The following is a 15,562-nucleotide window of genomic DNA, read 5'->3' on the forward strand; positions in this document are numbered from 1 at the left end:
TGGGTTTTATTCCTTGGTTGTGCTAGTATAGCCTTCCCCAACCTGATGCCCTCCAAGCAACGTTGGCCAGTATCTCCCAGCATCGTGATGGGGGCCTGGTGGGCGTCCAGCAAAACCCAGAGAAGGCTCTGCTGCTGTGACGGAGTCTTGGAAATCGGGCATCGCTGTGAATCAGTGCTTTAAAAGATGGCGGACCTTTCCTGCTAGCTGGGTGGTCTCCTGAATAGCCTGTTTATCTGCAAGGGTGGGATCAGAGGCTATTGTTCTCTGGAAGCACAAGTAAGAAACAGAAGTTGACCATTTGAACTGGAGCAGAGGCTGAAGAGCTGTTTAGGAACAGCAGTTGCTGACTGGCTGGGGTTAGCTGGGACTGGGGTGGGTGTAGCCTGGTGGAGGCAGGCGGGGCTGCATAGTTTCCTCTCTGGGGCCTGTACTTAGCAGTCGGCTTGCTTTCAGCAGGCTTTGCGCTCATATTTGTAAATTTTTAAAAATCACCCTAAAGGTGCTTCCTGGTGTAAGGCAGCCGATAATGAGTTTAAACAACGAGAGAGAAGTCGTAATCATAGTTCTCCAGCACGTGTCAAAGTCGGTCGTCAGCTCTGGTCCCCTCGGAGTGGTACCCTTCCGATCCGTTGGTCTACGGTTTCAATCATCCCTGACCTGCATGGCTGCCGTACAGCATTGCTTCTGAAATGGGGAAGCAACGGGGAATGGGGTGCCCATCGCCATTCCTGGCTCTTCCACTTGCTACCAATCACCCAGCAGTTCTGCTAACGTTTTCCTTCTCTTACCGCTTTGGCACTGCCTCCCTTGGCTCCACGCAGAGCAACCCACGCCTGGACGATGTGGCAAGATTTACCTTTTTGTCCGGTCTCAACCTGTCTCCTTACCCTGCAGGATCAAGTGGACTTGGAAGTCGTTCAGCTGAGAGCTATCCGGATTCACGCTCCTGCCACTAGGCTCATGACGGGTACCAAGGTTGGTCCAGCGTGTCATCTTTCTTTTAAAACTTCCTTCTGCCCAGTCATGATTTGTTCCAGATGGTTTCAGCACTCCCTGAAAAATACAAGCATATGCTCTGGAAATTGGGGTGCAGCGTACCCCTGGACAGAAGAATGCAAGTGGTACAGATGTCTTCCCTGAATTAAGCGCATGTTGGGGTTCCCCTCACGACTTGCGTTGGTCTACCCCCTCTGTCTTGATAAAATACTTAGTGCCGAGAGCCAGAGCAGTGTGGGAGTGAAGGATGCTTGACTGGGACTCAGGAGATCGGGTTCTAGTCCCTGCTCAATCATGAAGCCCGCTGGGTGACTTCGGGCCAGTCGGGCATTCTCAACCTAACCTACCTCTCAGGGTTGTTGTAGTGAGGATAACATGGACAGAAAGTGAATCTTGAAAGCCTTCCTGTGCTCCTTGCAAAGGGACGAAAGTTGGGATCTAGCAGCAATAATAATGGCCAGGATGTATTAGAATCTTAACAAGAATCTAAGTTAAGCCTTTCTTTGCAGATGCCTGTTTATGTAATCGGACTGACTAGCATGGTGACTCCATTCTCCTTTGGGAACGCCGACCCGGCGCTGTCATTCCACTGGTCCATGAGCAAACGGGATGTTCTGGATTTCCTTCCCAGGCACAGTGAGGTAGGAGCTGCCTCTCACAGTGCGCTTCGTTTAGCTGCTGCAGGACAGCACGGAAACTTCATAGTCGGGCGTTGGTAGGAAGCTGCAGAGTCAAACATGCGGTTTTGAATTTTATGCTGCAGAACGGGGACTGGACTGGGATGGGAGTGGCCTTGTCCCTGCTGGGAGGGATTTGTCCCACGTTAGATATTGGGCTGCTGATGGCTACTTTCCTTAAGTTGCTTCCCAGACAGAGCTCGCCTTCATTTCTGTTCCGCATTGCAATGGGACACCGCTGTGGTTCCCTCCTTCATTTGCCTGGCCTTCGTGCTTGTGTCTGTCCCTCCCCACTGTGTATTCGACTTGATAATCCAAATCCATTATCAGAGATGGCTCTTCCTTTTGCAGAATTTAGCATTTTAACCCTCGGGCTACCTTGAAAAGGGGGGGAGGGCTCACTGGAAAAGTTTTCTGGATGAAATATCCCGCTGCATTGGTGGAGAAGTGGGCATGTCGTGAGCAGAGCCGGCTGGCGCTGGGGGTCAGACTAGATAGCCCAGGAGACCCCTTCTGACTCGCTCTGTTCCTTTGTTTCTAAGTGGGAAATGAGTGTGGCCTCTCACCTCATAGGACATGGGAGTTTTCTTAATACTTGTGGAGAGGTATTTCTCCCTAAGTGCCCTCTATAGCACTTCAGGTGCTGGGGCTCAAAGAGCTCCTGTGTAGCCCCTTTGAAAAACTGGAGCAGACGCTTCAACTGTGTAGCTGTGCTGAATCCAAACAAGGCCGGGAAAAACTCGGTCGGGGAACCATTTCTGGAGGAAAGAGAAAAGGAATTCTTGGGTAGGCAGGTCTAGGATTCCCCTGCTTCTTCACCAGGTTTCCTTGCAGCTGATTCCAGAGAGTAACTTTGCAATGGTCTTGCACACGAGAGCAGCTGGAAGAACAAGTATCAGAGTGACAGTGCGGAGCTCGGGCCTGCAGGCCAAGCAGTTTGAAGGAAACCTTGATGAGCTCTCAGATGAAGTACAAATACTAGTAAGCCCCCACTTCACCCCCTCCGGCTACTCCAAGTCCCTTTTCTTATTCATTTATCCCATGTATGTCGTGGCCTTCCTTGTAGGCCCTTGCCACCATGTCCTCCTCAGCCAAACTGTGGGAACACTCCAAGGACCCCTCTGCTGTCCCCTTTTGCCATCTGGAGAAGCTGCTGTTGGAACAGAAGTGTATTCCGGGCTTGCCCTCCATCCAGAGGATCCTTTTCTGTCCTTATAGGTGTTCGACAAACTCCAGCTGTTCTCTCCAGGGTGCCCCGCAGAACAAATTCTGATGTCCATGAATTCACAGCTCAAGTTACTTACAAACAGGTTTGGAAGTGGGAAGAGGAAAACCAACCACAGCAATAGCCTAAGGAGACAGCAGCCCAGAAATGCGAACTCATAGCAAACCTGAATACATAAGCATTGCTTTCTGGCATTTTTCCGGCCTTCTGGGGGCTGAGGGTGGGGGTGGTGAACCACGGACCTGACTACCTGGAAGTCAGTCCTTGCAGAGGCTGCTCTGTGAGTAACACAGCCCTGCTAGTGACCTTTGAATGAGGTGGCGTTCTGCCTTGTTCAACGTGTGGTAAGCGCCGAGGAGAAAACCATTCCAGCCTTCGTATGTAGTCAGTGGAGGGCGCTGTTGCTGCCTCTTGTGTTTGATGGCCATTGACTGAGTGTGGCTTGAGTGTGCGTTGTTCTTGAAGCACAGATTACGGTGTTGCCAGAACCCAGCTGTGGTAACGAATCCTGGTGAACAACTCACAGTTCACAACCTAGCAACAAACCATGGGTTATTTGTGGTTAACAAACTATAGCTTGTTCAGACAACACAATGACGCACAGTTCTTCAGTGACCTGTGCTTCGGCAACAACCCATACTCAACCCACAGTCGACCTTCGAGTGCCATCTGTCAGGTTGTCTGAACCCAATCTGTGCGTGCATTTCAGGCTAGAAATCAGTTCCTTCCGGCCCCATCCCTGGTCGCCCAAAGAGAGGGCATGGCACGCTCACCCTTAATTTCTGTCCTAGGGAAGGGGCGGCGTTTGTGAACGCCCAGATCCTGCAGTGTTTCCCCAACTCCTCTGTCATTGAGGAGCACAGGCATGGCCTCCTCAAAGCAGGCGCGATCACCGGCACTGCTGTGCTGGAGGTGACCTCCCTGGAGCTCTTCGGAGTCAACCAGACAGTCATCACCGGAGTGCGGGTAAGGGAGCCTGGCGTTGGCCGCGGCTGAGGCCCAGGTTTTACAGGGTCCTGGGCTTGCAGAGTCCAGAACGCGTGGCTAAGGCAGGAAGTGTTGCATGTGAGAAGGTGGCTGTGACTCCTGGGAATTCCGTGTATTGATCCAAGGAGGAATGCCGGAACTCTTCCAGCCCAAGGACAGAATCCCATTTTGAAGAGGCTCTCGGGGGCCGTATTCTGGTAGTGGGTAGAAGCAGACGCCAAAGGGGCAGAGCCAAGATGCTTAAATCATGGCATCTTTTGGCTTCCTGCCAACATCAGGAGAGGCATTTCCCTTTCAGAATGGGGGGAAATAGGCAAATGACAGGTGGCTGGGAAGGAGTGGGGCCATCTGGGGAATCCTGGCAAGTTGGACTGGGCCTCCACGTAGGCTGGACTTGACCCGCGGGCCGAAGCTTCTGCGCCCCTGCAGTTGAGAGTGTCTGCCAGCTTGCTAAAGAGCATGGTGTAGCTTAGCCTTCTCCACCTTGGCACCCTCCCGGACAGCATTCCTGCCCTGCGGCCATGCTGGCTGGGGCTGATGGGAGCTGAAGGCCTGGAGAAGGCTGGCTGGCCTACACTGAATAGCAGAAGAGGCTGTGTCACTGCAGTCCTCTGGGGGACCTGGGACCCCCCCCGGCCCTCGGTCATCCCAGGTGGCAGGGATGTGGAATGGAAACGAAGGACTCCCTCCCTTCTTTCCAGGTGGCCCCGGTGTCCTACCTGCGGTTGAGCAGCAGCCCCAAGCTCTACACAGCCAGCCGGATGCCTCTGCATGCCTTTCCCTTGGGCATGGCCCTGACTCTCACGGTTCAGTTCTATGACAGCACGGGGGAGATCTTCCATGCGCAGAGCAGCCAGCTCTACCTGGCCTTGAACAGGTGTGGTCCTAGGAAGGCATGTTCCGGAAAGGGCCGTGCCATGTGCTGTGAAATCGGTTTAATTTGGAACAACCGTTCCCCGGGCTTTGGAGAGCCCTCTGTTCAGCCCTTTCGTTGGCCCTTTGTGGCTTCCCAGGCCTTGAATGCCTCTGTGTGGCCATCGCCATCTGTATGTAGGTTTTATAGGTTCTTTGACCCAAAAGTGCTTTCTTTAGGCAAAACATAATGTGTGAAGTGGCCCCCTGAGAGTGTTTTAAATCAAAGATGTTTCCCATTATCTCGGGAATCCTCCTTCAGTCACAAACCATATAATCCACGCTGCATCTACCTTCTGATCTGGTAGTCCGCAGACCAACCACATTTGTGCTTGCTGGAAACAGCATCCATGAGGTGGGAAGTGAAGCTTCCTGGACCGCAGCTCCCTTCATCCTTCCCACTCATCAAGAGCCCCATGTGGGAGGGAGCCATTTTCCTGCATTCAGCACCCACCACAGGGTCCATTTTTCTTTGTTTTTCAGAGATGACCTGCTCCTTATCCGCCCGAGCAACAAGAATTACACTTACGTTGCGCAAGCTGTGAACAGGGGTGTTACCATGCTGGGTGTCTGGGATGAGAAGCACCCAGGCATGGCCGATTACATCCCAGTCCCGGTGGAGCACGCCATCGAGCCAGAGCTCCCCGAACCACTCGTGGTGGGCGGTGTGGTGTGCTTCAGCACGCCCCTTGTGAACCAGGAAGGTCAGTGGCAGACCTCTGGCCCCAGTCACCCCCCTTGGACAGTCGTGGGCAAGCAGGTTCCCTGTTCAAGGGAGGAGCGTCCCCTCTGGGCTCTGTCCCACCTAGAATGAGGCAGGGAACATAAACCGTGGATGGGGTGCCTCCCAGAGCAGCAAGAATTAGAAAAAGGAGACTCGGCAAGGGTGAGAAGCCTTTCCCAGGTGCCAGCCCTCCTAATCCCGGGTGGGCGGTGGCTGACTGTGTTTGTTTTGGGGGAATTGTGCCCACCTTGGAATTCCTGGGGGTGGCCCTCTTCAGAGTTTCCTAGCCCTCTTCCTAGAAGGCGCACCTACGTCACCCTTGGAGACAAATGAATTCTCTGCCCTCCTGCTCTTTGCCCCATTTCTGATTCCCACCCCTGTCTCTAGCAGAGTGCTTTACTGCTTTCCAATCCATGGGGTCCCACAGGCGAAGAAAGACAGGAAAGGTTTCCGTCCTTCCGTCCTTCCGTCCTTCCGTCCTTCCGTCCTTCCTTCCTTCCGTCTGTCCGTCCTTCCTTCCTTCCTTCCTTCCTTCCTTCCTTCCTTCCTTCCTTCCTTCCTTCCTTCCAAAACGATATTGCAGCTGCAGTTTAAAGGCTTCGGTATATAATGGAGGCTACATTTGTTTCATTGGCTGCTATTTTATGACTGCTCTGGCTTGAGTGCAGAGCTGCAAATTAGGCCTTGGTCACATCTTCCAAACAAAAGAGTAACCCAGAGAGCATCTGCTGGAATGCCAGCCATTCTTCACCCCCTTGTAAAAAGGTTTTCTCTGCACTCTGCGACCCCCGAAATCACCCTGCGTGAATTTTGTAAAAGGGGCTGTTTTAAGGGAAGAAGAAACACAACCTGCATTCTTTTCTTTTTATATGCAAGCAGGCTTCTTAGTGTGGAAGCATTATCTTGGCTTTACCCATTGTCCTTCATGCAGTTTTAAATGCCCATTTCACCCCTAAGGATGGGTGCAGGGAAAATGCTGCTTTTTAAATGCTGTAAGTGTGCAGCAGGGACTTTTGTGTCCGAGGCAACACACCAAGTCTTGAATATGCACCCGCAATAAAAGAGAAATATACCGAGCTTCTAGATGGATAACCCCTAGGGTTAAGAAACCAGACAATGTTGTGCAGCTTTTCCATTGCTTAATGGACTTTTAAAGTCCATACCTCTGTTGTCTCCAGAATGTCAAGCAGTGCAAAACAGAATTGAGCTGAACACAGTCTAGTTTATCTAAAATCAGCTCTTGAATTCAGATTCATAGGATTGGTCATAGGATTGATCAGGTGGCAGCTCTGCAGTCTTTACTCTCTTCATCCTCACAGACTCTGTGAGGTTAGATTAATTTCTATTTTTTTAAAATGTGGACTGTGGGTAACTTTGCACACCCAAAATTACCTAGGCAGACATTCCACAGATTGGGATTTGAATTAAGGTCCAAAACCGCAAGAGAGTCTAGAATTCTGCGCTATGCAGTCGATTCAGCCTGTGGAATCCTCAAGCACAGTTGAAAGAGTATGGAAATGAGAAAGCTGTTTTGTTTTCTTTTTTTCTGCTTTCAGGGGAACCTGGGACCTGGCAAATCACACCTAGCAACATCCTCAAGATGGACACAGTGAGTGGAGCAGCATTTGCAAAGAATGCTGGGAAAGCCACCGTTTTTCATGATATCCCGGGGATAGTGAAAACCTACAGAGAGGTAGGAGTCACGTGTGTTCTGCCCCAAGGGGCATCACAGGAAGCAAGTTGCTAGTGTGACAGGAGGGCAACATTTAGATATCCCCTTCCCCCCAAAGAATACAGGGGCTCAGAGTGCATATTTATTTATTGTACTTTATTCCAGCCTTCAGTCAAAATGGAACTTAGTTGCTAGGACAACACGGAAGAAAAGGGCATTGGGAGGGAGGAGGGGGAAAGCCATTTAGCCACTGTTTCATGAAGCTGGGTCTAAACTAATGGAATAGCTGCTTCTTCCTTTGAAGTCTTTGGCCAAGGGCAGCAGGACGGTCTGTGATCACCTCTGCCTGCACCCAGGTTACATCCTCTCTTCTTGTCAGCCTCCATAGTGATAGCTGGCAGCACCTCTCAGAGCGTATCTTTGCCAGAATTGGGGCTCGTTTAATTCTCATTGTAGGAAAAAGGCAGGATATAAATTGAAAAACAAAAAACAAAAACAAATTACGGTCTGGTTGGAACATTAAAATGGTACATGGGGCATCCCTGGCCTACTCCCTTTCCCGACCCTGAAGAGAGGAACCTGCTATTGAACTGGGTTAAGGCCTTTCTGGGGGTTTACCCTGGCGATAAAGATTGATTTGGTGTTGGCCATGCAGTCCTTGGCAAGGCTGAGAGCCATTTGGAAAGCTGGAAGACCTTCTAGGGTTTAGTGACTGGCAGGAAAAGACTCAGTAGCTGGCAGTGCTACCATTTCTAATGCACGGCCCTGCCTCCTGTTCCCCTTGGCTTTTAGGGATGGAGAACCTGCCCAAATGTTTCCAAAATGGGGATTTCTGAACCCCTGCCTGGAAGAGGTTGTGCATCACTGCAGTAGAACACCTTTAGCAGGGTCTCCTGGAAAGGACGGGCGGTGAGAAGGGACACGGAGGATTGGGGGATTGGGGGCAACATGCTGCACATGTTCTGGAAGTCAGTTGCACTCAAGAGGGGGCGCAGGCCGCTGTGTGGAACAAAGCTGAGCTCTTTGACGGAGCGCAAGACCTTCAGATAAGATGCATTTAAAAGCAGAAAGTGCACGTGTTCCTCGTCCAAAACCAGAGCTCGACCACCGACACTGATAATATAGAAACAGTCCTCACCTCCGTGTTTTCATGGAAAATAAGTGGAAGGGAGTGATCTTGCAATTTGCATGCCGTTGCCCTTGCGTGGGCCTGTGTGATGACAAATGCCTTCTGAGAGAGAAGCAGCTGTTGCCCAAACCTTTCTCCATTCAATTGTCTCGTTTTCTCCAGGTCGTCGTCCGTGGGTCCTCAAAACTAAGTCTCCACCTTGGTTCCAAAAACTGCCTTACCAACACTCCAAACTCCTCTGAATTCCAGGTTGTTGTTGCTGTGAGCAACACAACAACCCTGCGAGGTAGAAAACAATTATTGCTTCTTCCCCCCAGTTCTCTTTTCTGCTGATAACTTGGTTTGTGCTGGGTTTGTGGCTACCTTGGAGGAAAGCCAGGCTACCCCATGAGGTCTAGCAGTGGTTTTCGGGAGAAACCCAAGGTGCCTTACATCACCCTCCACCACTTCCAGTTTGTTCCAGTGAGGTAGGTGAGGTTTGAAAGGCTGTGACTGGCCTAGCAGCAAAATGGGAACTGTAGGCCAGACACCCTAAGTCCCAGTCCAGCATCGGAACCCTTAGGCCATACTGACTTTAGGTGTTAATGGATGCCCAGTAAATGTATAGTTCCGCAGCCCACCAGCATGGTTTCACCAGTCAAGGTAAATCTTTTTGCTTGGCTGTACATCCAGCACAAATAGACATGCTGCTCAGGAAATACATTTTGGACTGGCCTCTGGGAATTCATGACAGAGCCTTGGCACCTTATTTTCTTTTTTTCCTTACAGCCATCTTGGATGGCACAGCTGGCATCTTTCTTCCAGGAGAGAAGAAAGGCCTCCTCTCAGAAGAGACACGAGAAAATACTGGAAAAACTGGGCTGGTTTTTTTTCCCTCTCTGAATGCTTCAGTATTACGTTCAAATCCGTGCTATCAGCAGCAGCTGCCAGATGCTGAGAGTGTGTGTTGCCTGTGTTCTCTGTGTGAAATGGTAATTCCTTTCCCAAAGGTTAGTACTGGCTTGGTTTTCTTTCCAGCACTGAGTTAAGTGAAAGCGGAAGGAAGGTCCTGTAACACTACATTCAGATGGCCAACCTGTTTCCTCGTTCCCAGTTTTAGCCTCTTCCAGGTTGGCGGCATCCCCTCTTATCTGATGCTAAATTGTGTGCTCTTCCAGCTGCTGCTTCTCAAAGAGGAAGGCGCTTGTGGGGTCTCTGGACCGCCTGCAGGAAGCAGCTCCATTTGCTCAATTTGCATGCTGATCTCCTGTTTCTGCAGGGCCTTGCAGTCTGGCTCAGCGTCACGCCATCACGGAGCTCCTCGTACCAGAATCTCACCTGCTCTGCCAGCTGGAGTTCGGCGAGACAGTCCACGACATCCCAGCACATAAAATCTTTCATGTGCAGTCTGCATTCTACACAGACAAAGGTGGGCATAACCTTTTTGCAGTGTGGTCTGAAGAGGAATGGGGGCTACTGCTGGTGAACCGAGTAAAACGCTAGCCAGATTATCTCAAAACTTCCTGGTTTGGAAAACTTGTGCAAATCCACCCATTTTATTTATTTCCTGTAAGGGAAGGCAATACGATTTATTTGGCACCTTGCAGTAAACAAATACTGCTATAGCAGGTTATAGGCAATATAAAATAATTAAATTTCAGTAAATAGCGACATTTTTTAAAAAGAGAACCAACACTCCCATCAGGATCCTTGCCTTCAAGGTGAGGATGGCTTTGGGACGGGAGACCAGCTGGACCAGAAGCAGATGTTTTCTGTCGTCTTCCTCCTCTCATGGAAACCTGCCCTAGGACAATGAGTGGGCAGCAACCCTGGGGTGCACAGTGTGGGCAGGGAAGAGAGCAGGCTCCATACCATCACCCCCCATCTTGCATGCGTGTGGGGCAGAGGCTTCATGGGACTGAAGCCGAGGCACCGCTGCCCCTCAGGCCACCCAGTGAGTTCCTGGGCAGAGGCGGGACGAGTCGCAGCCAGGCCTCCGGGCCGCCGTGCCACAACCGCTTTCTAGTCCCACATGGCTCATCAACATGCTTCTGAAATCGGCTTCCCTCTGGTCGTGTCGGGCTGCAACTCCCATCACTCCCGGCCAAGACAGCCGGAGGAGGGCCCCAGGTTGGGGAGGCCGCAGCCAGATTTCCCAGGCAGGCCACCTCAGTAGTCTCCGATTTCCCCCCTCCCCGCCTCTCACATCAAGGCCTCTACGCCTGCATCGTGACAGTGAAGCCCCAGGCGGAGGACGACCTGCTGACCCTGAGCACCGCCGAGGGCTCGGTGCACCTGGCCGCCTCTCTTGTCGGCGAACACGGCCGGGACGGGGCAGGGAGGCTCTCTGTCCCTTTCCTGCCCGCGTTCTTCATCAACCAGACGGAAGTCGTCTTCAGCAGCGAACAGCTGAGCAGTGACATCTTGGTGCTGGGAGCCAGGAGAGTGGCCGAAAAAATAGAGGTAAGCCGAAGGCTGGGCAGGCCAGCGCATAACCCACGTGGCGAAAAGCACCGACGGGCGAGAGGCTGGCCCCCTTTGGGAGTGCCTCTGTGGCCCTGTGGTGCTAGGCAAAGGTGGAACGGACGAGGAGCGAGCAGAAGAGCTCAGGATGAGGGACCACTTTGATTATTGTCGTTATTTCTGCACCCTGCCTTCTGTACCCCAGATGGGCACCCCCTCCACTCGCTCCTCCAAGGCACAGCTGACCCTTGCGTCGGTTTTCACAACTCGCAGCCTCGACATGACATTCACCTTCCTCTAGTGAGGGAAAGCGCACCATGCGGAGTCGGACATTGCCAGGCCAAACGACAAGCCCTCCGTTGTCACGCCTCTGCGGACCTAGCCCGCCAAAGCCACCCGTGCGAGGACCGCCGTCACCTTCACGGCGCACCCCTCGGCCGTTGTCCTCACGCAGAGCGGCTTAGCAGCCCTGCCGGATGGCACTGTCCCCTGTCCGACGCGCTGCCTTCTTCCCTCTCGCCAAGGCCCAGCCCAGCTCGCCGGTGATCGCGGTGGCCCGGCCCCTGCGCCTGCCCGACGTGCCCGGACTTGTCCTGTTTTCCGTCAGCGTGGTCAACCTGACATCTCTCCACCAGATGGCGGCGCCCGTCTTCGTCAATTTCTCCTGCAGCCTGACGGGCCAGAGGGCCGCCGTGCTCGTGCGGGCTTTGGAAGAAAGGCACTTGCTGGGTGAGCGCCGTATCGACGACACCCACCCACCCACCGCAGAGAGCCCTGCCTGAAGTAGGCGCGGGACGAGGGTAGGCCTGGGGGACTCCCAGAAGCCCCTGCCAGCATGGCCAAGCTCATGCATGTATTACGTTCCTCCTGTCCGCTAGCCAAAGCTCTCCAGGCAGTTTCCAAGAAATTCCCAGGGTAACAGGATTATTGTAGTCCGAGATAACTGGAGGGAGGCTGCCAGAAGGGCAAGCAGCTTTGCCCTGGGGTGGCCACCCGGCGCACCGGGCGTGACCGAGGCTTTGTGAAATTCTCTAGGTCCCTGTGCTGAAATGGGCCTTATAAAGCAGCTTGTGGGCTCCTACCAGGTCCTGCTCTTCACTGTATTTGCTGTTCTAGCATCCACCATGGTCATCTTTCTCAGTAAGTAGGACTATCACCTTCATGAGGGGAGCGGGGGCACCTGCCTCTTGAGGAAGCTGCCCTTGCGGAAGGATCAAGCCTTACGAGCAAGTTCAAGCCTCGCTCTCACCCTGACCTAGCCAGGCTTCGGACCCAGCGCCCCTCCCTCCTCTATAGGATACTGGCCTGCTTGGAACTCTCAAAGGTTGTGTGAATCCCTGTAAATCAGGCACGCTGGCAACACCTTCGTGCATACCCATACTTTGGAGGTGGGCAGAGGCAAGCAAGAAAAACACAAGCAATACATAAAGCAAACCTGACAGTGGAAGAAATAGCTTGACCTTGCTCGTGCTTCAAAGAGTCTGGGCAGGTTAAGGGCAGAACTAACCCTAAAACGGTTGTCCCCACAGCCTACAATAGCTTCCTGACCAGTGTGCAGACAGTCCCCGTTGTCTACGTTCCCACGCCAGGCTCTGTACAGACAGGTGAGTCAAAAGGCACCCTTCCACCGACACTCTGTTCAGTCGAACTGCCATTGCAATGTGACATGGCACAAGTCTGAAAGTAGCGGCTCTCTTAGGAAATGAGGAATTTGGAGGGATACTGCTAAAAGAATTTGGCTGTCCCCTGTTTATCAGCCTTTTTGGCTCGCCAACCTTCGGTTTCTTCAGTTCTCAGCTCCCTCCATTGAGGTTTGCCCTTGAACCAGTTTGCTTGCCATAGGCAGCAAGGACTGTGGATTTCTGAACAGTCTCCTGATTGGCTGGGATGCATCGTGGCCGAAGGGTGCTTGCAGACTTTCAAGCTGTTTTTCATCTCTCCTCCCACCCTCACTTAACTTCCAGGATACAGTGGTCCCCCAAGCACTCAGCACCACCATTACCATACAAGGAACAGAACTCAGGCCTGGCTTTGGAGCGTGAGGAGATGAAACGGTTTCATCTTCCCTAGAAGCAGCACCGTCAGCGGCACGGAAAGAATAAAGCGGTGAAGCTTATGGCAGGTGTCATCTTTGGGGAGGAGCAGATGCATTCCTGGCTGGGTGAATTTGAAAGGGCAGCAGGGCAGTTTTGCCTTCAAGGTCCCTTGCATTGGGCTCAGGCCAAGGACAGAAAGCCCTTTTGAGGCAGCAGAATGCAGAAACAACTTCGTTACATCCACGCAATAGTTAGCCCAGTAATTTTCATGTTTTTCCAGGCCACACAAGGATGCAGTTATTCATCCACCTCACCTGCCTTGTAACTAGATCCACAGCAAGTTCAGGCAACTGCCTGGGCTAGAGAAAGCAGCCTCAAATTCACAAGCAACTCCCAGACTCAACACAGAGGCAAAACTAGATTGTCTTTATATATCCAAAATTTATTGAGTCAAATGGGTGAGGCTACAGGGACAGTGTGATAGCCACCGTTTAATCCTATTCCATAGGAGGCAACAGCAGGAGTAGCCCTCAAGAGTCACAAAGTTTCAGCTCACATTTATCTGTATCGGACTCCATCCATCCATGTTCTTGAGATCTTCAGCCTCTGAGCTGGCAACTGTGCACATAGCCCCACCCATCTGGGACAAGGATCAGTAATTTAATGCTGCTTTCGCCTGAAGGAGCATCCTGCAAACAGAGAAACCAACGAGTGAGTAAACAACAGCTTTTGGAGGCTCTTTCCTGCCTATTATCATGACTCCTTGGTTAAGAACAGCTTTGACAGTCAAATTAAGTCTTGTTTGAAGGAGAAAGCTGTCCCAGTGATTAAATGCCCAAGCCTGCCTCCCAAGAAAAGCTCAGTACAGTTCGGATGAAGGGTCACGTAACAGATACCTAACTTGTGAAGAGGTAAAGGACTTGCACGCCCTGTTTAGGAGCAGATTAAAAACATATTTCTGTGCTAGATTCCACCTGTTCTATGAAGCGTGAACAGCCACAACTCCACCGAAGGTTAGCCGGTGGGAGGGGGCGAAAAGCACATGCAGTTAAACATTTTATTGCGCCACGTGAGCAGAGAACATAAAGCAGAAGAACCATAAAGATCTGTTGACCATTTCCAAAGCAATACGAGCTCCCAGCTTACCTTCTGTCAGCCTCGCCTTTCCCCCAGTGGGCTGGCACAGTACGGTTGAGCAGCCGACACAGAGCACTACTGTCTGGGCATGACTGAAGACAGTGGTGATTTTGTAGCAACCTGGGGGTGTGAAGAGAAACACCAGCTTCAGCATAATCCCCAGGAAAGTAGAACAGCCTCCCCCAATACTTAACGCTAATAAACCAGCAAGCAAACTAGCAAAGAAATATCCAACACAGGCATTTGCTTCAAAAAGAGCAATATACAGAAGCAATCCAAATTGAAGCCAGTAGAAGAAAGAGAACTGGTTCTATAACAGCACCTAACTGCTAACACAGAAATTGCTTGGCATGGAGTTCAGGAGAAAGCACGCAACCAAGTTGCTCTACCTGGACATTTCACATCCATGAAGTAAGAGTTGGGACTCTGGACCAGGCGCTTCTTCTTATGCTTCCTCTTCTCCTCCTCAGGGGAGGGATGCAGGAGATCTTTTGCGAGCTGCAGAGATGGAGGAAGCAGAGCATACACCAGAGCTTAGAATCAAGAGCACATCTCACTAAATCCGCCCTGTAAACTCAATTTAACCCCCAAAACACTGCCAAGCATCTCTAGGCTAGGAACTTGGCTAGAAAGCATGTACTGAGCTGCAAGGGAAGAGGAAATTAGGGTTTTGAAGGCCAGAAAGGTGGCACTGCTAATCAAATCCATTTTTTCCATTATTTCCTTGGCATAATCTTAGTCCAATAACTATGGTGAATGCACATTCTAACCCATCTACCAACACCTCAGTCCTGGTGAGCCTTAAAATGTCAACCCTTTTGATGGCATAACAATCTATGCACATCGATGGCCTAAGTTTAGCGGAAGTAGTTATTAAACCATGAACCCAAAAGTGACCTTTGGCAAGGCACTGGCTGACAGTCTCCACCTTTGACCTGCCTATCAGCCAAGAAGCTAGAGATGCTCTGGAGGATTTACGGAGAGCTTCGGCAAAGCCGTGCTTGAACTCACTAGGCGCACAAACACACAACTGCTGCAATCCCACGCACGCTTAGGCGGGGAGGAAATCCCATTGAGCTCAACAGGCTTTCCCTTTGGGTAAACGTGCGGAACCTGAGGCGTGCGCATGGCACCGGCTGCGCAGCCACTTCCAGGCTACCGCTGCCTTCCTCCCGCCTGACCTGTGCTACTGCTGCCTTCCTCGCGCCACGCGCCAATCCAGGCACGGTTCACTTGGAAATAGTGCGTCGCAAAGCATAACCTGGGGGGGGGGGGCGGATGCCAGCTCCCCCTCCTCCTTCCCCACCCCCGAGCCGCCATTTTGAGTCTCGCCTGCGACTAGAAGGCATGGAAGACGGGGGCAAGCCACGCCGGGCTTCCAGGGCGACTGCAAGCGACCCCCTCCCCGCAGCCGGGGCTCAGAAGCGAGGCCCCGGGGAGGCCGCCCTCCCGCAGCGCCCAAACCCCGCAAAGACTCACAGGCATGCTCGCGTGGAGGCAGCTACGGCCGAAAAGGAGCCAAAGCGGAAAGAGAGGCGACTATATCCGCTTCGGGGTTTCCCGCACGGGCGGAAGTCAGCCAGGAGGCGGGATCATCGCCAGAGGCCCCGTCCCCACCACCG

The 15,562-nt window shown here is 52.1% G+C and overlaps 2 protein-coding genes across 10 annotated transcripts in view; one reads left to right on the forward strand and one right to left on the reverse strand.

The window, feature by feature from the left end:
- The window catches only part of NUP210L (nucleoporin 210 like), a 35,490-nt gene extending 22,607 nt beyond the window's left edge, over positions 1-12,883 (forward strand). For 5 of the 9 annotated variants that reach the window (XM_044448415.1, XM_044448424.1, XM_044448423.1 and 2 more), the window contains 15 exons: positions 898-978; positions 1,509-1,640; positions 2,499-2,657; positions 2,895-2,986; positions 3,693-3,867; positions 4,590-4,765; positions 5,284-5,504; positions 7,081-7,217; positions 8,488-8,611; positions 9,584-9,733; positions 10,517-10,767; positions 11,292-11,496; positions 11,803-11,907; positions 12,297-12,371; positions 12,732-12,883. In XM_044448415.1, the coding sequence (XP_044304350.1) occupies positions 898-978; positions 1,509-1,640; positions 2,499-2,657; positions 2,895-2,986; positions 3,693-3,867; positions 4,590-4,765; positions 5,284-5,504; positions 7,081-7,217; positions 8,488-8,611; positions 9,584-9,733; positions 10,517-10,767; positions 11,292-11,496; positions 11,803-11,907; positions 12,297-12,371; positions 12,732-12,817 (2,169 nt within the window). In that variant the 3' untranslated portion in view covers positions 12,818-12,883. Of the gene's footprint in view, positions 1-897; positions 979-1,508; positions 1,641-2,498; positions 2,658-2,894; positions 2,987-3,692; positions 3,868-4,589; positions 4,766-5,283; positions 5,505-7,080; positions 7,218-8,487; positions 8,612-9,093; positions 9,315-9,583; positions 9,734-10,516; positions 10,768-11,291; positions 11,497-11,802; positions 11,908-12,296; positions 12,372-12,731 lie in introns of those variants that run through there. The other 4 variants (XM_044448416.1, XM_044448417.1, XM_044448418.1 and 1 more) reach the window with 4 other exon arrangements.
- A 341-nt stretch (positions 12,884-13,224) lies between these two features.
- Positions 13,225-15,459, reverse strand: RPS27 (ribosomal protein S27). The gene is made up of 4 exons (XM_044448456.1): positions 15,420-15,459; positions 14,330-14,438; positions 13,950-14,060; positions 13,225-13,492 (listed from the first exon to the last, which is right to left on the reverse strand). The coding sequence occupies exons 1-4, from the start codon at positions 15,423-15,425 to the stop codon at positions 13,464-13,466; spliced, it is 255 nt and encodes an 84-aa protein (XP_044304391.1). The 5' UTR covers positions 15,426-15,459; the 3' UTR covers positions 13,225-13,463.
- Positions 15,460-15,562: the final 103 nt, after the last annotated feature.

This window comes from Varanus komodoensis, unplaced genomic scaffold, assembly GCF_004798865.1.
Source record: "Varanus komodoensis strain SLA01 unplaced genomic scaffold, ASM479886v1 scaffold55, whole genome shotgun sequence".
NCBI lineage: Eukaryota > Metazoa > Chordata > Lepidosauria > Squamata > Varanidae > Varanus > Varanus komodoensis.

Bases quoted from the DNA above. Each gene is read 5' to 3' on its own strand.
- RPS27 (XM_044448456.1), bottom strand. The intron at 14,061-14,329 runs GTAGAGCAACTT...TCACACCCCCAG, and splicing joins CATGGATGTGAAATGTCCAG to GTTGCTACAAAATCACCACT. The intron at 13,493-13,949 runs GTAAGCTGGGAG...CTCTGTTTGCAG, and splicing joins AAAGGCGAGGCTGACAGAAG to GATGCTCCTTCAGGCGAAAG.